Consider the following 22,467-nt stretch of genomic DNA (forward strand, 5'->3'; position numbering starts at 1 on the left):
TCGGCTGACAGCTGGGATGAAAGATCATGTGGGTTACTGACTACCAGCCCCACTTCCACCTACCTAATAAAAAGACTTGACCAAGGGGTGCCTGGGTGGCTCAGTCAGTTAAGTGGTCTGCCTTTGGCTCAGGCTCAGGTCATGATCCCGGGATCCTGGGATCGAGCCCCATGTCAGGCAGCCCCACTTTGGGCTCCCTGCTGTGCAGGGAGCCTGCTTCTCCCTCTCCCCTCTGCTTGTGTTCTCTCTCACTGTCTCTCTGTCAAATAAATAAATAAAATCTTTAAAAAAAAAAAACTTGACCAAGATGTTTACAATCATTTAATGAATTTTCCAAACACACCTTCACTGTGCTACAGGTGAATTTCATGATGATGGAAGCTGATGAAGCACCCACCCAAGCGACCACATGATATACTCACAATTTCCAGACATCTGGATATCAACCAGAAAGATTCAGTAGGGAACAGCATGATCACTCAGCCAGGGGCTCCTTAGGATTCTTACTTTCCTTCTTTCTCCTCCACTTCCTCCTCCCACCAAGGACCTTCTCCAGGGTATGGATGCTCAGGACGGGAGAAGGGGGCTAGGAGGGTCTCATCGTACCAGTGCAAAGAATGCTGGGAACTCCACACTCCAGATGCAGTAAGACACAGAGGCACAGGCCTGGGTGGGGTGGCCTGCTCAATAAATAAATAATTCCCAGAAGCCACCCCAGGGTGCTAGTGGACCCAGGGACGCTGAGCTGGAGGAGCCACCCCACCTCCACCCCCCCGAGGCCTGGCCACGGCACGCTCGCTACGTGTTGCACACCAGCACATCTGCAAAGGGTCCCAGGAGGATCTTGTTGAAGATGCAGCGGACCCACACCAAGTAGGTAGTAAAAGGCTTGATGTTCTCAGTGAAGGTATGGTTCTGCAGGGCCAGGATGTAAGGCACGTAGGTGTTCTCCCCCTGCTCCTGGAGCCACACCTCGTACTTCACCTCCCTCACCTTCAGGTACTTGAGGTTCCAGGGGATCTGCCAGGAGACAGTGAGGCGGGCCTCTGAGGCGCCCTGCACGGATGCCTGGCACCGCGCCTCCCGAACCTTGCCCGGGTAGAGGCCGACGGTCCACTTCTGCTTCCGTGGCCCTGGCCGGCCCTTCACCACTCGCCGTATGGTTTGGATGAGGGATGGGATGTCCACCTTGGTGTCCTGGTAGATCCGGAAGAGCCACTCAGGGTTCCGGCAACAGAGATGCCGTGGGACCTCACGGCTCTGTAGGATACGGGCCTGCTCAGCCCGGTCTAGGTGAGTGATGCCCCCCTGGTCCCAGGGCCGCTCAGGATGCGTGACCGTGTTCTCCGGCATCATGTTGCGCCAGGCTACGTACTGGAGGTCCATGCCAGGCAGCGTGGCCAGCGTCTTATAGGGGGTGTAGTGGTCCGGATTGACAGCATACGGGAAGAGCTCGACCACGGTGGCCCCGCGGGGCAGGAAGAGGGCAGTGACCAGCTGGGCCCCATGCATGCTGACCAGCATGGAGGCATTGCTGACCAGCCGCACGACATCGGCAAAGGCATGGTCCTCCAGGGACACGGTCACGGTCTTCATCTGGAACTCCTGGGCCAGCGCCAGCAGCAGCTGTGCCTCATTCAGAATGAGTCTGTTCTGGGTGCGGCTGAAGACCAAAATGTACTCTTCGCCCGGGGGCACCCCCGCGTGGCTCACGTTCAGCTTTTCCATCATGAACCGGGCAAACTGCCGGATCTCGTTGCCCGAGACGAGGATGTTAGCCTTGGGGCCCTGGGGCTGGACGAAGCCGTACTGGTACCAGGTGGTGATCTTGGAGAGGCCCACGAAAGCATGGGAGAAGCACAGCAGGCGGCCCAGCGTCTTCAGCTGCGCCCGCAGGAGCGGCTGCTTGGGGCTGAGCAGCTTGTACAGGTCAAAGTGGGCGCCCTCGCTCCAGCCCTCCATGAAGAAGAGCCGGGCCTCGTGCGCCAGCCCCGGGAACTGCCGCAGGGTGTAGAAGAGAGGCAGCAGGTCGTCGTGGAAGACGTGCATCAGGTTGTCGGGGTTGAAGCGGTTGGCGAGGAGCGCCACGTCGGGCACGAACACGGGCTTGGGCATGAAGCGCAGGGCGGCAGCCGGCAGCTCCACGAAGTTGAAGTACTGGGTGTTGTGGTCCTCCACGGTGGACAGGTCGAGCAGGGCCGGCTGGAAGCGCCGGGAGCCCAGGTTGGGCAGCATGACCGAGGCGTTGCCGTGGAAGAAGATGAACTCCTCGGCCTCGTTGGAGTAGCAGAGCCACTTAAAGCGGCAGACGCGGTCGGTGTGCGTGCGGCCCGTGCACACCATGTGCGTGCCCCCCTCCATCAGGATCTGCAGGGCCTTCGGGTAGTCGATCCGCGGCGCGGGGGCGGGCTCCGGGGCCTGGCGGCCGCCCGCCACCTCAGCCTCCAGGGCCGCCGCATGCTCGCGCAGCCGCACGTGCTTCCACAGGACGGCCGCCAGCACCGACACCAGGAGCGCGTTGACCACCGCCGACAGGTGCATCCTGACGCCGTCGGGGGGCCCTAGTGAGAGCACAGCCCCTGGGCAGTGCCACAGGCCCGGCGGGCCCTACCCATCCCGGCGGGCACCCCGCGCGCCGGCACGAGCCTGCGGGAGAGAAGGAAAGGGAAAGGCGTTGGCTCCGTCTGCGCGCGTTGGCGCCCTCCCTTCCCCACTGCTCCCAGCGGGGTGGCACACACCCCTGCACCTAGACTGTGGGCGTGGCCACATCACTCGCTTCGGCCAGGGAAGTGTTAGCAGGGAAAACATGATCAGAGGCTTGGAAAGAGCTTGTGTCTTGTGCGACTGGCCTTGCCTTCTCCGTACCTAGGACAGTGCCAGGAGGAGGCTGTGTGCAGCCTAACCTCCCGGGCCCAGGACGCGCGAGGGGTTGTGCAGCAGAGCTGCTCCTGCTAAGCCCAGTCTAGCCCAGCTGACCCCCCGACTTGTGAGCGACCCCGACACGGACATCTGGGCTGGGTGAGTGCTCATTACCGAAGGTCACTGAAACCCTGCGGCTGTTTGGTATGGAGCACTGCTACAGCAAAAGCTAACCCACGGAGGATGTGTGATGAGAGGCCACAGGGCAAATCCCCCCAGGGGCCTGGCATTCCTAGGACTGCGAGGCAAGGACTCTTCCTTATGCGGGCACAGAGACCAGGCCATACACCAGGACCCCAGCGTCCCCTTCTTTGGACACATGGCACATATGCCTGGAGGGTATTGGGGGGGGGTCGTCTGCTCTTGCTTAAAGCTCCTGTTTGGAAATCACGCCTGCTGGCTTTTGAGATTCCCATGAAAGGATGGGTAGATATTCGCCCCCTCCCTGGTCCAGTAAAAGAACTGTATCTGGATGTCACCACTGACATGTCACCTGGCTGGGCTGTGGGTGTTTGCTCCACTTTCCTGCACTAGCAGGAAGGGTAACATCCTTGCTCTGAAGCCCAGGACTGCTCAGATGTGAAGGATCTCACCCTTCGCCCTCATAGAAGCGGCCAGTAACCCCTGGTGCCCGGCCAGCACTGCACTGGGGAGGGATTGGAGCCGCCCCTTTATTCCCTCGGGGCTAGCTCTGGACTCTTGGGGTCTTGTAACTTCTCTCTCCCTGCAATCATAAAAATCAAAGTGCAATCCTGCCCAGAAAGAGACAGTGGCTTAGGCTAGATTCCCTCAGAAGCAGAATCACAGACAAGGGTTTGAGCCAAAATAGTTTGAGAAATTATCCAAAGAAATCCCTGTAGGAGAGTGGGGGATTAAGAGGAAGGAGGAGTGAAGCCAATACAGGGCACATTAACGAGCAGGTCACTATTCTGAAAAAAGCCGGGCTATTTGCCTCCCGAATCCTCTCCAGCACTAGCTGAAGGCCATTCCTGGGGGCACCATCTCTTCCAGCTACCCTCATCTAAGGGTTGAGCATGCACACATTCATACATACGCACATGTTATATTTCCCCAAAAAAATTTCACGAAGAATTACCCTGACCAGCTATAATGTACTCCAGTGTTTCTTTTTCTAGTCCAATATTTTTAAGTTTGTTCTAAAAAGGGGGGGGGGGGCATGCTCATCTTAATTGATTTTACAACCTAACAGGGTTGGCAATTTGCTGTTTAAAAAAAAAGGTCTAGGGGCACCTGGGTGGCTTAGTCAGTTAAGCATCTGACTCTTGATTTCAACTCAGGTCATGACGGGTTGTGACATCAAGCCCCGCATCGGGCTCCAAGCTGAGCATGGAGCCTGCTTAAGATTCTCCCTCTCGGGCGCCTGGGTGGCTCAGTTGGTTAAGCGACTGCCTTCGGCTCAGGTCATGATCCTGGAGTCCCTGGATCGAGTCCCGCATCGGGCTCCCTGCTCGGCAGGGAGTCTGCTTCTCCCTCTGACCCTCCCCCCTCTCATGTGCTCTCTCTCATTCTCTCTCTCTAATAAATAAATAAAATCTTTAAAAAAAATAAAAAATAAATAAAATTTAAAAAAAAAAGATTCTCTCTCTCCCTGCCCCTCCCAGCCCCCCCGACACGTGCTCACTAGCTCTCTCTAATAAATAAATAAATAAATAAAAATAAAAACTGGTCTAGACCACAAATTCTCAAACCTGCCTGGTTCTTGAAATCCCCAGAGGCACTTGCTAAAACCGTATATTCACAGGCACTAATCCTGGAGGTTCTGATTCAGTAGCAGGTCTGGAATATGGCTCAGGCATCTGCATCTTTTGTTCCTCTGTTTCATTTTCCCATCTTCTTGCAGATTATCTGAATTCCATTTTCATTTCTCTATAGTGTTTTTGAGTGTATTTCTTGGTGCAGATTTTCTAGTGGTTGCTTTAGGCACCATACAATGTATATGCAACTTAGTACAGTATACTCTGGAGTAAGTACAGAGACCTTATCTCCATCTGGGTTCTTTTACCCTCCTCCCTTATAATTCTCTTCAATATTTCCTCTACATGCATTAAAATCCACGTCAGACAGCATTATAATTTTTGTTTCAACTGTCAAGTGTAATTTCCTCAAGAGGGAAAGGAGAGTCTATTATATTTACCCATATTTTTACTCTTCCTGTTCTTTCTTCATCCCTGATGTTCTAGGTTTTCTTCTGTTATTTCTCCGGAGAACTTCCTTTGGTCATTCATCATTTTAGGGAAGTGTGCTGAGAACAAATTCTCCTGGTTTTCCTTCAGGCAAAGAAAGTGTCTTGATTTCACCTTCCTTCCTACAGGATATTTTCACCGGGACAGATCTTTGGGGTGACAGTGCTCTCTCTCTCTCGGCACGTGAATGCTTAGGCAGGGTAGCCTCCTTCTCGCCGCCATGTTTCTGATGAGGAATCTGCTGTATGTGAAGCGCCATTCCCTTGGCCGTAGCACTTCCCTCTCGTGTGGCTCTGAAGAGTGTTCCTTTGTCTACTTTTCAGAAGCCTGGTTATCAGGTGTCCTGGTGTGGGTTTCTCTGCATTTACCCTGTGAGGGTTTCATTCACTCTTGAATCTGTAGGTTTATACCTCTCACCAAACTTGGGAAATTTTCAGCCATTGTTTCTCTAAATACTTTTTCAGCCTCCAGATCCACAAATGCTAAATTTTAAAAAAGTATTGTCCTATAGGTGTCTGAGGCTCTGTTCAATTTGTTTTCCCAGTCTACCTCCTCTCTGCTGTTCAAATTGGATAATTTCTACTGTCTGTTTCCATGTTCACTGATTCTTTCTTCTGTCATCTCCATTCTTCTACTGGGCCCACCAGTGATTTTTTATTTTGGTTACTACATTCTTCAGTTCTCAAATCTCCATTTAGTTCTTTATATCTTCTCTTTCTTTGCTGAGACTTATCCTGGAGCTTATATTAAGTCTTCCATTTTAGCAAGTTTTTGCAAGAACCATGCTGGTGGGGGATGGGAGAGCACCGACTCTTTATCGTTGGGTGGGAGGAAATCCACGCTTCCTTGCTTGGCCTCCACCAACAGCACTCTGGCAGGGAGAGTGAGAGATGCGGCACAACCGCTGAGTAGGGGTGAAATCTAGGCTCCTCAGTTGGCCTCAATAGGGGTGCCTCATCATCACTGGGTGGGGGTTGAAGTCTAGGCTCCACTGACACCTCAAGGGGACCATGGTGGCGGGCCGGGGGGGGGGACATCTTTTTACCTCTGGGTGGTGGTAAAAGTCCAGGCTTCTCATCCAGCCCCATGGTGGGGGGATGGGGGTGCGGTGCTGAAGGTGGGAGGTATCTGGTAGGTTACCACAAAGTGAGGATGGATGTCTAAGCTGTCCATTGAGCCTTCACTAAAACTGGAAGGGAAGGGAGAAGCAGTTTTCCCTGGTGTTTTACAAGAATAGGGTGTTATGGTCAAAAAGGTTTTGCAAGACTGCTCTTCTTCCAGTCCTTTGATGAGAGAGAGCGTGCTTTCCCTGGGGCCTTTTCTGGTCTATGCTCACTGACATTTCTGGGGTGGCTTCTTTAGGGATACATATGTCCACTCCATTTTGATCAGAATCCAAAGTCTCATTGGTATCTGCTTTTTTACCAAGCTCCCAGGTGATTCTGGGATACACCCACATTTGAGAAAAACCAAGAAGAGGCTCTTAACCAAAGAACCAGGCCATGAGTCCCAATAGCCCCTAAAGTCTTTCTTAACTCATTCCAGTATCAATTCAAAATTATAAGTCCAAAGTCTCATCACCATGGGATATGGTGAACTAGGGCTTCCTGAAACCTGGAGTACCTAGTGGTTTGCAGACCTGATCCTTGGGGGCTGCCAAGGCTGGTGGTAGGCCACAAGGACATGAGGCCAGGGTCTCGGGCCTCCATTTACCTCCAAACAAAACCAAGCACCTTTAATTTCTTATATTTAGGGGTACTATAGTGGGTCGAATAATGTCCCCCCCAAATTCATGTCTACCCAGAACCTCAGAACGTGATATTATTTGGAAATAGGGTCTTTATGCATATAATTAGTTAAGGATCTTGAGATGAGATTATAATGGATTAGGGTGGGCCCTAAATCTAATGAAAGTGTCCCTATAAGAGGCAGAAAAGGACAAAGAGGAACAGAAAAGGTGGCCACGTGAAGACAAAGACAAGAGACTCGAATGATGTAGCTATAAACCAAAGACCACTCAGAATTACCAGGAGCCACCAAACACTAAGAAGACGTAAGAAAGGATTCTCTCCTAGAGTTTTCAGAGGGAACATGGCCCTGTCAATATCTTTATTTTAGACTTCTGGCCTCCAGAACTGTGCAAGCCTAGACTTCTGGCATTTTAAGCCACCACGTCCGGGGTTAAATCTGTTGCAGCGACCCTAGGAAACTCATAAAGTGCCACAAAATTTATTTAAAAATGGGCTTCTTTGTTCTTGGCAGGGAATTCCACTATTAGGCTTCACAACCACTAAGCAAGTCCTCCTCATTTTAGAGAGGTGAAGAATTTGCCCCAAATCACCCAGCATGTTTGTGACACGGCCAGGATTAAAAATGGAGGTGTCCTAACGTGTGGGTGAGTGCTGCCTCCTGAAGGCTGGGGAGAGCAGCAGGGCAGGGGCAGGCCTGGCCGGGCAGTTTCTGAGTTCAGGGTCTGGTGAAGGTAGACGGCTCCTCGCACAGCCCAGCCTCTCCACTTCTCCATCCCGCCGCCTCCCTCTAGGGCAGGGCCAGGTCTGATGTGGATGAGCCGCTCTGAACCCCCTTGGGCACAGCTCTGCTAGGGAGGGCAGACCCATTCCATCCCCTGCAGCCTCCTCTGCCCGAGGAAACTCCTGTGGAGTTCTCCCCTTGCCACACCTTCTGCTAACCCTCCCCAGAGCAGGGAGACAGGTAGTCCGCACGCCTTGGTCTTAGGGCAGTAAGTCTGACCGACTGGTTAGCTCTTTTGGAGACACCTGACCACCCGTAGTTCTCACATCACACCCTAAACCAACCTGGCTCTGAGTTCCCGCTGCATTACTGGTGGTCGATGGCTCCCAGAAGAGGATGTGTGCTGTCTAGGGAAGTTTAAGAAGCCAGAAGACTCGGGTTCAAACCCCAGCTCCATGACTTTACCGTGTGGCCTTTCTGAAGTCAGCTTCCCCATCAGCAAAGGTGAGGGTGCAGCCCCCACCTCCCAGGGCGGTGGAGAAGGTCAGATCATGTATTAGTTGTACCTCAGGAGTACTGAGAGCCAACTGCTTCTCACGTACAAAAATGGCAATTCCACACAAGTAGGTTCAAACTAGTAAGTGTCTAGCAGAGGGGCAAAGAAAAAAAGTCGGGGCATCAGATGGTTAACAAAGGGCCACAGGGATGCACGATGAAGTCTGGCATTTTAAAACCTTCTGGACACACTTGGCTGCCTTTGTGTGACTGGAAGCAAAAGCTGACTGGCGCTGAGGTGGGAACTGTCACTTTTCATTACAGTCATTTGAAACAAAGGATTTTAAATCTAAGCAGAGGATTCCTCCCAAAGATGGAGACTGAGACGAGCCATGCTGTCACCTGTTGACACCTTGGGCCGGAGTCGGTCACCAGCTCTGCTCCTTGGGCTTCCAAGTTGAGTGTATTAATACGTACCAGGGCAGACACTGTTTCCACCCAGGGTCCCTGCCCCCTCCCACTGCATAATAAAATCCCGGGTCTGGCCAGAGAACTAGCCCTTCCCCTGGGGACCCATGAGGCGCAAAGCCAAGATCTACCTCCCACCTCCAGAGGGCTAATCAGCTGACAGCAAGCCCAGTGGAGGATGCTACCAGAGTAGAACCAAGCAGACCAAAGGGGGAGGAGTCACAGCCCATGTTCACACCCACCAGGGAGGAAAGAAAGACCTGCCCGCCATCTGCTGCCCGGCGGGAGAACAAAGCCAGGACGCCAAGGCCGGCGGGATGGAGAGACACAAAGGACCTACAGACATCTCGGAGCCCTATACCTGGACTTCCTGCTGTGAACTTTCCAGATCATCGAAGTCAGCTTTGGCTGGGGTTTTGGTTTCTCCAAGCCAAGAAAAATTTAACTGAGGAGAACCTCTTTATAGGTTGTTGTGCAGGAAGCAAACACACGGGGGTCTGGCCTGTGCCTTCTGCTTCTGAGCTGTGTTCTAACCTAGTGGACCTATTCGGCATCAGTTTCCCCATGACCCTTCTAACTCGGGTGAGCAAAGCCCTCCGCGAAACTCTGGTATTAGCAATTAGAAAACAACCATAGTCATTGTGGGCCCAAGTGGAGCTACAACTTTCCACATGGATCCCATGTGGTAGGGAATGTGGACTAAGGTAACTTTTGTGTCATAACATAGGCGGTAGGTGGGGCTCCGGTGAGCCCTGCAGGCTTCCTCTGAGGAAGAAATGGGTCCTTCTGGTTTGCCATTCCCTGGAGCTTTCAGAGGAACCAGAAATGTCATCTCCAGGGTAGAAAGAAAGGAGGGGGGGGGGCGTCCAAAGACGGGGGAGACCACACAGCCCAGTCTGATTAGGTAGATGGTTCACAGAGGAAAAACAGATGAGAGACTTAGAAAAATTAGCTAAGGCCAGAATGTCAACGGCCTTGATGATAGGTCAAGAAATCTGAACTCTACCCTCTGTCAATGGGGAACTCTTGAAGGCCTTTGAGCAGAGTAGCCTGGAGATGGGAGAGAACAGAGATAGAAAACCCAATGATAAGCTCCCAGCCTCAGTGTCTCTCCATTCATGTGGGAGTTAGAATGGGGTGCCTAGAGGAGAGGGAGCTCTGCATGAAGGGGTACAAGGAGCATGTTCCTTATGGCAATTCAAGTCCTGAAGTCTGCAGATGACTTATTTGAAATATATTCCCGTGTGAACTCAAAGCTGGTCCTTTAACAGAACTCCCACTTGCTCAGTCCCATTGGGCCTTCTTGGTCTGTAGGGAAGAAGATAAAGTCACAGCTCTCCTGAGAGCCCAGGAACCCCATGTCCTTCATGCGGGTGTTCAAGGCTTTTGCAGAACAAGAGCAGAGATCTTCTGGTCCAGCCCCAGAATGAGAGGAGATGGTGCAGGCGGCTGCCTTCTTGGCTCGGTTTTGTCTGTGCTCCAGTCAGCCCTGTTAATCTCCAGGGGAAGGGCTTTGTAAGCCCAGAACCCTACAGCCAAGAAATGTGCTTAAATATCAGTGTTTCCCTATCTTTTCAAACCCAAGGGTCCACTCATAAAAAAAGAGAAACCCTTTCGTGCCCCATACTGACCTGTAAAGTCCAATACCCCCTTCCCCAAGCACTCTTCATTCATAAGAGAGTCTCTTCTACAGGATCCACCCCCAAGACTGAAAGATTTCATCAACTTTTACCTTCTGAAGTTGGTATTTTTTATCTATATCTGCGTATGTAAAATCATATTGCTGCATATACTTTTTCAAAAACATGTGCCCCCCCCAACCCCATGAAATTCTCCACCCAGCCCCACCAGCAAAGAACTACTTTGCAATCAGGTTGAATCACAGCAAACTGCTGATACTTGACCAATTCCGACCAGTGTCCCGTGGTGCTGCCAAGGGCACCAACTATCCTTACCACCACTGTGGTACGGACAGTACAAGGCTGCTCAGAAGAGAGCACCTGCGTCCTCAGTGTGACATGACCACAGCTGCGAGTTCTGACATCTCTCTAGGAGGTAAGAGGAAGGAAAAAAAGACATAGAAAGAAGCCAGGGGGAGGGAGGGAGAGTTTATTCATCCTTAAGGTCAGGAGAGGCCAGAAGGGCAGGGTGTCTCACTGGGGAGCTGGGGAGGCTACCCTGGGGGCCTCAGCTCAGGTCTGGGCCAGGGAACTGAAGAAGGACTCAGGCCCGCAAGACAGGAGGAATGTGAGCAGGAGGAACAGCTGTGGGGGCGGGGGGGAGTGGGGGGTGCACCCACATACATACAGCTCCTAGTTCTGACCCACAGGAGGGCCTGGGAGCAGGGACAGCACCCCTGGCACTCAGGTCTTGGTTCCGAATATCATCCCCTACTAAGGAACCAGGGCTCTGTGGAAAAATCACTGTTTCCACGGCTCAGGCAGGGAAAGTACAAGGTGAGTCTGGAATATCTTGTACTACCAGAATGTCAGGAAGTTCTCAAAAAATGATGAGGACATAACAAGGTGGCACAGGAGCTAACCTGAAGGAGTTCCCAGTGGCTAAGTCTGGGGCAAGGTAACAAAATTAAAAAGCAACAGTAATGGATTATAACCCATAGAATAAGCATGCATAACCCATGCATAAGCATGCAATATCGATATAAATAAGTAAGCAAGAAGGAACAGATCTTTCTTACAGTAGAACTCCAATTAATATATGCAGAAGCAATGATGGAAACAGAAAATCACCATTTGGCAAACATCACAGTAATAATGGTCTCAGGCAAGATCCACAGCTGGATGCTAAAATTAGTGGGTGGAAGTATGATGAGAAATAGGATATTTGCATCATCTTGAACAATCTCCCTGTGAGATACTGTCTATTACAAAGGCAAAAATAGGAACTTTACGGTACAAAAGAAAAAGAAAAGAAAGGAAGGAAGGAAGAAACTATGATACAGAAGCCTGGCAGACAGCCCCTGAATCAACAAATCGACATTAACATCACTGGTAATAATTTCCTGACACCATGTGCCCCGTGATACCCCTTGCTCTCTCCCAAATAAATAAAATCTTTTTAAAAAATTAGATAACCTTCTATTTCCATTATTGCTGACACTGAGAAGGGCACCTCATTCCTGTCATCTTCTTACCCAAAAAACACAACCTCAATCTATACGTCCAAATGAGGAAACGTGGTCTAGCTCCACTGTTAGCTCTGAATCTGGTATATAGATAAGTCAGCAGAGAAAACATTAAACCCAAATTGAAGGACATTCTACAAAATACCTGACCAGCACTCTTCAAGAGTTAAGGTCACAGAAGACCAGGAACGACTGAGAAGCTAGCCCAGATGTAAGGAGTCCAAGGAGACACAACAACTGAACATAACGTGGGATCTTGGGCCAGGCAAAGGACATTAGTGCACAATTGGCAGAATCCGAATAAGCTCTCTGGTTTAGGTAGTGGTACTGTGTTAATTTCCTGGTTTTGATCATTGCACTGTGGTTATGTAAGATTTAACATCAGGGGAAGCTGAGTGAGCATTTTTGGTAACTTTTCTATAAGTCTAAAATTATTTCAAAATAAAAAGTCATAAAAAATTAGGTAAGGGGCGCCTGGGTGGCTCAGTCGGTTAAGCGTCTGCCTTCGGCTCAGGGTCCTGGGATCGAGCCCCGTGTGGGGCTCCCTGCTCAGCAGGGAGTTTGCTTCTCCCTCTCCCTCTGCTTCTCCCCCTACCCTGCTCGTGCTCCCTCAGGCTCTCTCTCAAATGAATAAAATCTTTAAAAAAAACCTTAGATAACTTAAGAAAGAAGAGAACATAAGTGGTTTTAGGTAAAATGACCTGTACATGGTTTGTTCTAAAATACTCCAGCAAAGGGGCTCCTGGCTGTGCAATCAGTATAGCATGTGACTCCTGATCTCAGGGTTGTGAGTTCCAGCCCACGTTATGTTAGGCACAGAGCCTATTTAAAAATAAATAAATAAATAAATAAATAAAATAATAAAATAAAATAAAGATACTTCAGCAAAGAAAGTATGGAGACAGATGGAACAAGACAGTAGCAACTAGTTCACTGTCAAAGATGGTGATGGGGGCCTTTCTATGATCCTTTTTTGGGTCTGTTTAACATTTTCCATAATAAAAAGTCAAAAAGTTAACAATAAAGAATCAAATAAATCCCTATTTACAAATGACAGAATTTGAGAGAGTGGCTGAGTAATAATATTTAGACAATATAAGATAAATAGCCCTCCCTGGAGAGATGAGAGGCAGACGAGCGGGGCAGGAGCTGATGTGTGTTCTGCCCCCATCACAGACGGGAACGCTTCCAACAGCAGCTAAAGCAAGATGGACACACCCGGGGATGTCAGAGAGCAAGACCTGCAGGGAAATGAGGAAAAGGGAGGAAAGACCAACCTCTAACCTGAGTGGGCACCTCTCTGGTGAGCATTCTGTCATCTGCCCCTCCCTCAGGCCTCCCTGTGGTGGAATGCGAGCTTGGCAGCAGGTAGGTGAGGGTGTGGGGTGGGGCCACAGAAGGAAGGACACTGGGCCCCTCCTCTGGACCTGAGGGACTGCGTGTGCAGCGGACAATCCCAGGCAAGCCCTAAACTCGGGGCCCTGGGGCCAAGCCTACGGGAACCAGGAGACATGGGGTTGGGGCATTGTGGGGCAACGAGGCAACCAGGCAGGGGCCAGCCTTTGAGCCTGGGGGCGGGGCGGGGGGGAGCACTGTTTCTAGTTGGATGCTAAGTTACCACCCCTTCCCCAGGCCAGCCAGAAGGATGTTGACAGAAGACAGGACAAATACAGACTGGCGCACAGGGCCCTTCAGGCTCTCAAGTTGCCTTCCAAGGGGGAAAATGGGAAGAGAGGTTTGCTGGGGATGGGCCGAGCATTCCGCTAGAAATCGTGTGGTGGTTAAAGCATGGGGCCCAGAGGAGGGATTGCCTGGGTTTCTAACTGTACCATGTACAAGCCAGGCACCTGCACCAACATCTGATGGGAACAGTTGCATAATTACCCCCCTCCCATGGAATGGTTGAATCACTAATATAACACTGCATGTTCACTATACTGGAATTGAAATATAAGTGAGTGAGTGAGTGAGTGAGTGAGTGAGTGAATGAACGAATACCCCACTCCCATCTTCCCCAGGTCGGAGAGTTCTGAGGCATATTCTACACTCCAGAGTTCCCTAACAGATGAGGTGTTGCCCACAGTGGTCATTAGCCTGATGCATTCCCCCTCCTTTCCCTTCCTTGTCTCAGTTCTTCACTCCCTTATTCATGTTTATTGGGATGGAGTTCAAATCATCTACTTCTACTTGAACCTTTGTCTCAGGATCTACTTCTGGGGGAACACTAACATAGGTATTTCTGTATTTTGCCACTGTGGAGACAGATGAAAAGCCACCTTGCATTTTCACCTGCCGTGAAGTAGCCAAAGTGCAGTAGGAAAAAGCCAACAGGTACTTGGGCAACCGGTGGTTATTATAAAGCCCTTTCAGTCTGTCTCCCGTACTCCCCCTTCCCCGGGCCCCCTAAATGCACTGCACCAGCAGCTGCATAAGCCAGTAGAACTCAAGGATCAGGCAAAATGCTCAGAAGAGTTTTCAGAAGATACGGCTGGAGGCAAAGAGCTCATTTAATCAGACCCCTAGCACTAAAGAAGATAAAAGAAGCCTTTCTCCATCACCGTTCCAAATGTTTCTGGATAATAAACTCTAGGAGGAAGTTCAAAATGGTGAAGAATAATTGGGCCAAGTTGCTTACTGGACAATGGACCCCATGATGTCCCCTTTCTCCAGGCCAATTTTCAGTGCTCCTGGAGAGGCCACCAGTCTCGGTGACAGCCGGGCAGTGGTAGGGAGACGGGGGTGGTGAGGGAGAAGTCAGGTCGCCATCCTTGGCCTGGGAAACCAGAAGAGACATTAAGCCAAGCTTCCGCCTTCTGCAGGACTGCGGCCTGCCTGGCTGACTGGACGGCTATGTCCAGTCCCGAGGTCTGACCCACTGTTTAGTGCCACTCCATGCACCAAGAGCCTCTTCGGAATGACAGCAATCGAGGGATGAGGACTCGTTCAGACTGAAGGCCTCCATACCCCTCTCTGTCACCTGGCTCTGCTGAAATGGGCAGAGGGGCCAGAATCCCAGCATCACAAGGTACCTTACTCTCAGTGATGGGGAGTTCCCTCCCACTCCTAGGCAGTGCATCCTCCTGTGTACTTACTCTCCTGAGACCTCAAGAGCTCAAAAACAGAGCTGGAATTTGCCTGTCCTTCATCTGCTGTCTCTAATCCTCTCTCTCTGGGTGACGCAGCTTCTGAGCAGTGGGGTGGCCTCCACCCTTGTCTGCAGGCAGATGTAGAAAGCACCACATACCTACTGAGTTCCTGCTCTGTCCCTGTGCTGTGCTGGGTCCCTCACATGCATGCACGACCCCACTTACTCGTTCCTCACCACCACTTAGCACGGATGCTTCACCTTGTCCCCATTGTTCCTCTCCAGAAAGAGTCTCAGAGGCTGGGCCACATGTCCACAGGCCAGGATTTGACCCCACACATTTCCACCTGGGCTGCCTCTCAAAGATGAGGGCTGTCCCGAAGGAGTCTTGTCATAAGACTCCTTGGACAAGGAAGAGGTGGTGGCCCTCAGAGGCAGAGGCCACCCAGGATAATATCTTTTGTCTCCTCCCAGTGCCCCCCCCACCCTGAAAATCTTCCTGTCTCTAGGATCTGTGGGTGGGCATGAAGGGCCGGTGCTCAGTGAGAAGCCAAGGAAACCACCACTCCCTCTGGGAAGAGCCTCCAATGGGATGGGATCTGCAGAGGACAGAGGGTGTCTGACATGGGCTGTTCCACACAGAGAACAAGAGTCAGATAAACCCTTTTCCTGCTGGGGCAAGGATATGACAGATGTCCTAACGGAGGCCTCCAGCCTGGCCCCGGCTCCAAGCCTGCCTTGCCTTCAGGGTTTCCCACGGCCCCTACGTAGGGCATCCCATTTGGTGCTCACCTCAACCCTATGAAGTACCATTATTCCCAATTCTCCTGGGAGGAACCCGAGGTCAATGAGGTTCAAGGACTTGCCCAGGGCCATGCAAGTGTGAAGTCTAGATATCAACCCAGTGTTCTCTGACTCTGAAGACTGCTCAAAACCATCAAGACACAGAAGATTTGGTTTTAATTAAAGTGGAACAAGGGGTGCAGAAGAAAAGGAAACACTCCAGGCATTCAAAGGACTCCAATCAGGGAAGAGCAAGCCCAACTTCGGGCCCACGGATCCCACCTCACTCAGAGGCCGCCCCCCGCCCCTGCCCCCCTCCCCCAACCCCGGGGCTGGTGGAGTCGGTAGCTAAAGGACTCCATCTGAGAGTACTCGCCTTCTCTGTTCTGCCTCCCTGGGGTGCTGCTTCCCCCCCTAGGCAACCTCCCCTCATGGTCAGGACATGGCCATCAGCCTCAAATGGAGCAACACGCTTCCCTGATTTATATCTAGTGACAGGCAGAAAGTTCACCTGATATGGTTAACTCCCACCCAGCCCCGTCCTGGACCAGTGACGAGGAGCAGAGAGAGCACTGCTGGGGAGCTGAGAGCCATCGGTATCTGCAGCAGGGAGGAGGGCCTTGCAGGAGGAGAGAAGGGAGTGGATGCTGGTGGGTGAGAACGATGTTTGATGTTGCAACTCCTGAAGGACACAGGCTTCACAGGGGACCCAACAACCTCGGGCCTTGTTTGTTTTTCCTTTAGAAAGCAGAGGAAATAAAACTTGGAAAAACTGCCTCTGCCCACGACCCCTCTCACTCCTGCCCTAAGTGGACACAATGAGGCTTCTCCATCACCTCGGGATCACCAGCCAGACGCCCTGCGGTATACCTCCTGTCCCAACACACTACTGAGGGTATGACCTGCACTTGAAACTGATTCCCGGATGACTGCCAACTATCAAATATAAACCCACTCTGACCTCCAGACATATCATCAAGACCACGCAAAACCAAAATCCATTGCCCACGCAAAATGGGCACATCTCATTTTTTTTACTTTGCAGAATTTAAAAAGTAACCCGACTTTAGCAAATTTCTCTTTAAACTTGCCTTCCTAGAAAAGAGACAGGTTGTTCTTCCGCCCCAGATTCTCCTAAGTCCTGTCTGCTGACTGAGGGGATACACTTTTTCCACACGAGGCACAAGTCTGCCGGAAAAGGGAGGGCAGAGGCCCCGCTGCTTCCTCCAGCGAAGTCCTGTCACGGAGGCAGATGAAGAGCCATCCTGGCTGGGGGGAAAGGAGACAAACCAAAGGCCGCCCCAAACCTTGATTCTACTCCTCAACAGAAATGACCTCGGTGGCACCTTCTCCGCTTGTGGGGCCGAAGGCTGATTATAAACCTGTGTTCTTCAGAAATAAATTCATTACATGGAAAAGGCAGTCCCTATTGGACTTTGAAGGTTCTGCATCAACAGCTTGGATCACGCTGTTTTCAGCACACCTACTCCCTGGCACGAAGGTCTATAAGACCAGACCACCCTTGTCTCAAATTACCTGTCAATCACTTTGCCCCAAAGCCTGGTCTGGTGCAGCGGACCCTCCAGCAGAGTTAAGGAGCCAGAGAAGGCAGGGGAGGATGCGCATGCTCACACAGAACAAGGCTGTGGGGCTTGCAATACACGGACAGGGCACTTGCCCCGAGCTCCCCCCTTCCAGCAAAGAGGCAAGCTCTGACTAAATCCCCAAAGGAAACCCCTCCTGAAAACATCTGCTGAGGCCTGGATCCCTGGCCCAGGGTGGAAAGCTGTGCCCTTGAGTCATTCATGACGAAGGTTCTTAAGATTCCTTCCTTCATTCTCTTAAAAATAGGTTTGGGTTAGACGTGGACAGGCATGACATGGAACTTACTTAATGACTGCTGAGTGAAGCAGTTTTAGGGGGCAAACTGGCAGCACCCTTCTACCTGCCTCAGTTTCTAAAGGGCTTTTTGTAGCCTTTTTTTTTTTTTAATCTCTTGTTTATTTCATTTTTTCCCTTTCTTTTGAAAACAACCTGACACAGGGCCTTCCTGATAATGACAATAATAGTGGTAATAGTGGCGATTTGGCAGACCAGAGTCTCTAGCCTCTCCCTGATGCTTGGCTCGTAGCCGAGGACCCAGTGTCCAGCCTGGAAGGCACCCTCTGTTATGCTTTCAAAATGGAGAAAAGAGACAACTCTTGGCATTAAGACCGTACCAACGGTAGTCTACCAGTGGCCGAGTGAAAGGTCTGATTCTCTGACAAGAGGCGGGCCCTGCATAGGCAGCAGTGAGGACACGGGAAGCCAGACAAAAATGGAAGGATCAATCGCTGTCCTGGCTAGCTCAGGAAAAGAGGATGCTGGCTTCTGGGCAGGGGGTGGAGGTTAACACTACCACCAGCTTACGTTATTGAGCACCTACTGTGTGCCAGGCACCATCCTAACTAAGCCCCTTTCCCGCCCCTTTTCCCTTAAGCCTCACAAAAGCCCTCCAATGTAGGTACTAGGATTAGCTCCGTTTTCTTTTAATATGAAAAAACCCCACAGTTTAGTGAGATTAAGAAGATTGCTCTAGGCCTTACAGCTCAAGGGGAGGCCCCAGGATACAAACCCATGTCTGACTCCAGGGGTCTTATTCAGACTCGGCAGACTGAGTGACAGAGAAGGGCAGACGTCAGAGCAAGGAGTTTTTATCACTCAAGGGCAGAGCAGGTGCGGATGGCTGCGGAAACGCAGACCCCCAGGCCCTCCACTGTAACTTAGCAACCCACGGCTTCCCTTGCGTAATTACTCCCCACCGGGCCAGGCAGAGACACCCAGTGGCGGCAGGCCGCTCAAAGGAGCTGTGGCCATTCTCTTGCCCCAAGGAAAGTCTGGGTAGCACAGCGGGGTGATAATTATCCCCCCTGCCCTGGTGCTGTGCTGGCAGGGTTAATACACCAATTTAAAATGACAAAACCATCTATTTTTAGAGCTAAAAGAGTCCTTAGAAATGATCTGCTCCAACTCTCTACTTTATAAAAAGAGATCGAGAGAGGCTGCGTGAGCTCTCAAAGGCAGCCAAGATTAAAACAGCAGGTGTTCTCAGTCCAGAGCGCCTTCTCCTCACACCCGTGGCTCCCCGGTGGCCCTCCTCCCAAAGGCAGAGATCAGGCCCAGACAAGAACTCTTCCCAGCCCCTAAACAAGCTCACTTCTCATAATCAAGCTCTCTAGGCCTCAGGGGGATGGCGCCCTTCTCTGGCCCTATGGTCGAGGGGCCACAGGGCTGCCTCTTGCTAACACCTCATCCCCCAGGCTCACCCAGTGGACGCTGCCTCCAGCCTCATCCAACCTCAGGCATGGAGAGGAAGCACAAGCTGCCAGACTGTAGGGTCCCGCCTTGAAGACCCCCTGCTGCAATGCTGGAGGCTGTCCCCCCTCCCCCCTCTGGTAAAAGTAAATAGCACTGGTTTTGGAGCTGAAATGCCAGAAGTGAGCTTCTGTCCTGTCACTTAGCAGTTGCATGACCCTAGACCAATTCTTCTTTTTTTTTTTTTTGACAGGCAAAAAGTTATACATAATTAATGTGTAAAACTTCAGAGACATCTGTGAAGCTGTCACCATAATCTATGCCATAAACCTAGGCATCACCTCCAGAAGTTTCCTCCCGCCCTCTTATTATTTTTTGTGATAGAAATATTTAACATAAGATCTACCATCTTAATAAATTTTAAAGTATGTAGTACCGTCATGTTAACTACAGGCACTAAGTCTCTGGGATTTAGTCATCTTGTATACCTGAAACTTTATGCCTTTTGACTAATGCCTCCCCGTTTCCCCTCATCCCAATCCCTGGCAACCACCATTCCACCCTCTGCTTCTATGAGTCTAGTATCTGTCTTTCTGTGTCTGCCTGGGCTAATTCTTAACCCCTGCAAGCCTCCATTTCCTGGTCTGAAAAACCAACACAATTATACCTACTTTACAGGCAAAACAATGCCTGACGATTATTCTTATAGTATTACTATTATCATAATAATGCTCTACCGCCCATTCAGTGGCCCTTACTCTATACCAGAAACAGTGCTAAATGCTTTAGATGAACAACCTCATTCATTCCCTCCTGCAAATCTAAAATAGGTGCTATCAATTTCATCCCACATTTGAGGAAGTATGCTCAGAGTTGTTAAGTGAATTGCCCAATGTCACCCAGCTATGAAGTGGTGCGGCTGGGATTCAAACCCAAGTCCAACTTCAAAGCCTATGCTGACATCTGTGGGCTACGCCTTTCATGTTCATTATTTTATCCAATTTAAAAAAACCTATCAGGAGTTAGGCAGGTCCTGGGGGAGTGTATCCACTGACAACCAAACTGAGAGTGCCGCAGACCCTTGGGGAATGGAACATTTGGTAATTTAATTTTCCAGTTAGCTCCGTATTCACTGGAAGCCTTTGTTTATTGCTCAATATTCTCTAAAGCCTGGCTCAGAACAAGAACTTGCCAAGCAGAAGGAGAGCTGGAGAACTGCTGGAGCTGCTCTGTCACTGACAGACACATCAAGGCCACTAGGATGCTCACGTGGCCACAGTGCTGTCTGGGGGAACTCAGTCACCAGCACCCCCATCCTCCTCTTTGCTGAGGATCTCCACTTTCTACTTCTCCTCCCCTTCCTGAGGCTCAAGGCTCAGGAACAGACGTGCTGGCCATCCCTGGGGAAAACGGGACCTGTGTTCTTTTCTGGCTCTGTCACTAACTGGGACTCGGATTCCTCATCTGTGATGTGAAAGGATGAACTGGAAGATCTCCAAGATCCGTGACAGCCAGAGAGAGCAGCTAGTTCCAGTACAGAGATGGGCCTGGGTTCCAGTCTCACCTCTAACATTTTCTATCTTAGCAACCCCAAGTGCTAGCATCTGCTGCACGTCCACTGTGTACCAACAACGGACTGAGGACTTGCACAGCATTATCTCATGTAACTTTCACAGCAAGCCTGTCATGAAGGTACTTTTATCCCCATTTGGCAGAGGAAGAAACAGAGGCTCAGAGAGGCTAAGTGACTAGCTCAAGGGCACACAGCTAGTAAATGAGAGCCAGGATTTGAATGCCCAGCACATGTAACAATAACATTTGGTGAATGAACTCTTCTGTCTGTGCTCCTGGCCACTAAGTCCTGTCAAAGCTCACCCCATAACCCTCCCTGTGCTGGGCCTTGCTTCCCCCAAGAATAGGCTCTGAGAGTTGTTTCGGTATAAAGGAAGCAGACCCTAGCCGCCCACCACCAGGTGCAGGGCTCTGGCCTGAGGACCCTAGATCTTCGCAGAGGATTCTCATCAGTGACCAGGAGACGGGGTCTACACACATGGAAGGGGTCAGGAGTCCAGTGGGTCCCTGCAGAGGCTACCCTGGCACTATCAAGCACGTCGTGGCAGGCTCTTATCACGGGGCACACAGCAGATATCCTATCGAGCCCCAAAGAGCCCAGGGGATCAGCTGCAGGCCTGCCCAGGTACTGCCTTCCAAAGGAGCTCGGGAGGCCCAGGCCCCTCCGCGCACCTCGCTGGCTCCCCGCCAAACGTGCTAATCGTCTCCCAAGCAAAAGGGCGTGAGGACCCGCTGTCTGTGCCAGCCAAGAGCTAAGGGATTCAACCGGCGCGCCTGGGGGCGCCGCCCGGGCCCCGCGGCACCGGGACCCCGAGGGCCCACCTCTCCTCACCGCCGCCCCCATCCCGCGCCTCCGTCAGTCCGCATCACCGGTCGCTTCTTGGTTCTGCAAACTTCCCTGGGCTCCTCTTCACCCCAGGGCCCGGCGCTGCCGTTGCTCCCTCCTGGGGGAGGTCCGGGCCGATCCCTCAACTCCAAGCCCAGCGGCGTCGCGGAGCCCTCGCCAGCCCCGAATGCGCGCGTCTCACCTGCAGCCCGCAGGCCGGGCTCCGCGGGGCTGGAGCGTCCAGGTGGGCCCTCCGCGGAGCCGGCTTTGGCCAAAACAACCGCCGCTGCCGCCTCCTGCGCCCGCTACAAGACCGGGAGGCCCAGGCATGGAGGGCAGATCCCGCGGCGCCGTCCCGTCCGCCGCCGCCGGGCTCGCGGGTGCCCGCCGCGCGCCTGCCTGGCTGGCGAGCCCGGCGCGGCAGCCTTTGCACAAGCGCACGCTCGCGGACTCAGCTGCCCCAACCCTAGGCCAGAACCACCCCCTTGGTTAGCGGGATTCTGGGAATTGTAGTTTGCCTCCGAGAACAGCCCCCCCCCCCTTCAACCCGCGGAATCCTGGAAGTTGTAGTTTCTTCCCGAGAGAGGCACAGTTTTACTTGGTGTTAGATTTTTACAATTATGGGAGTCCTAATAATAAATATAAATTCAAGTTAAACCAACAATCAGATGTCATTTATAAAATCAAAGTAATTCATACATCACATGTTTTTAAAAATATCTATTACTACAAATACAAATAAATACAGAAGCCCTATCTAGTTCCCCATCCCATCCCATCCCATTCAGACCCTCTTAAAAGGGCAAACATTCCCAACTCTTACGGCTGCTACATCTGGAATTTACTGCCCAGTCTCAAAATATACATATGCCCCTATTTCTTGATTTATGAATTTTAGACCTCTTGGCTTTTTACTAGGATAGATGAGAATTTAACTCATTTAAATATATGCACCAACCATGACTACCTGCACCCTCATTGAGTTATGAGACATTTCTTTTTTTCTTTCTCCAAATTTTTATTTAAATTCCAGTTAATTAACATACAGTGTAATATTAGTTTCAGGTGTAGAATTTAGTGATTCATCACTTACATACAACACCCAGTGCTCATCACAAATGTCCTCCTTGATACCCATCACCTATTTAACCCAGCTCCGCACCCACACTCCTCTAGTACCCCTCAGTTTATTCTTTATAGTTAA

General features: G+C 51.2%; 1 protein-coding gene across 2 annotated transcripts; it reads right to left on the minus strand.

Moving 5' to 3' along the window:
• Positions 1 to 303: 303 nt before the first annotated feature.
• POMGNT2 (protein O-linked mannose N-acetylglucosaminyltransferase 2 (beta 1,4-)) lies at positions 304 to 21,705 on the minus strand. 2 transcript variants are annotated; one of them, XM_034993156.1, is made up of 3 exons: positions 21,466 to 21,705; positions 14,339 to 14,476; positions 304 to 2,646 (listed from the first exon to the last, which is right to left on the minus strand). In XM_034993156.1, the coding sequence occupies exon 3, from the start codon at positions 2,539 to 2,541 to the stop codon at positions 799 to 801; it is 1,743 nt and encodes a 580-aa protein (XP_034849047.1). In that variant the 5' UTR covers positions 2,542 to 2,646; positions 14,339 to 14,476; positions 21,466 to 21,705; the 3' UTR covers positions 304 to 798. The 2 variants fall into 2 exon arrangements, with proteins under 2 accessions (XP_034849047.1, XP_034849039.1); XM_034993148.1 differs by lacking the exon at positions 14,339 to 14,476.
• Between the last annotated feature and the right edge of the window lie 762 nt (positions 21,706 to 22,467).

Source organism: Mirounga leonina, unplaced genomic scaffold (genome assembly GCF_011800145.1).
Source record: "Mirounga leonina isolate KUSES-001 unplaced genomic scaffold, KU_Mleo_1.0 Mir_115, whole genome shotgun sequence".
Lineage (NCBI taxonomy): Eukaryota > Metazoa > Chordata > Mammalia > Carnivora > Phocidae > Mirounga > Mirounga leonina.